Source organism: Penaeus monodon, chromosome 34 (genome assembly GCF_015228065.2).
Source record: "Penaeus monodon isolate SGIC_2016 chromosome 34, NSTDA_Pmon_1, whole genome shotgun sequence".
NCBI lineage: Eukaryota > Metazoa > Arthropoda > Malacostraca > Decapoda > Penaeidae > Penaeus > Penaeus monodon.
In genome coordinates, this window is record NC_051419.1 from 9,555,700 (window position 1) to 9,556,056 (window position 357).

At 42.3% G+C, this 357-nt stretch overlaps 1 protein-coding gene across 1 annotated transcript in view; it reads left to right on the plus strand.

Annotated features, from left to right (window-relative positions):
- Nucleotides 1-357, plus strand: part of LOC119594912 (protein O-linked-mannose beta-1,2-N-acetylglucosaminyltransferase 1-like) — a 19,154-nt gene that overhangs the window by 17,164 nt on the left and 1,633 nt on the right. The window contains exon 11 of the mRNA XM_037943984.1: nucleotides 24-203. Coding sequence (XP_037799912.1) covers nucleotides 24-203 — 180 coding nt within the window. The remainder of the gene's footprint in view (nucleotides 1-23; nucleotides 204-357) is intronic.

Here is a 357-nt window from a genome sequence, read left to right on the forward strand (position 1 = left end):
AACTCTTACGCCCGTTTCCCTCCAGCATCCTCCTGGACAACTACATGCGGAATCTAACGGACGAAATTAAGTCCGCGGAAATGCTGTCGCCAAATCCTCTAGACGAAAATCTTGTACCCGAAGGACATCCGGGACCTTTCGTTGTGTTCGTGAGGTCCGGCACAAGGAATGATGAATTCTACAGCTTCAGGGTATTCATGATGGTGAGTCAGGAGAAGTTATGGTCAGGTGTTCAGTGGGAGATATTTCGGTGTGTTGCATGACATCTTTTGAAATATTTTAGATAAATTGATCAGTAGGTCCATGTATGGATGAGTACAATATGAATTAATTAGTACTATATATTGACAAATTTGT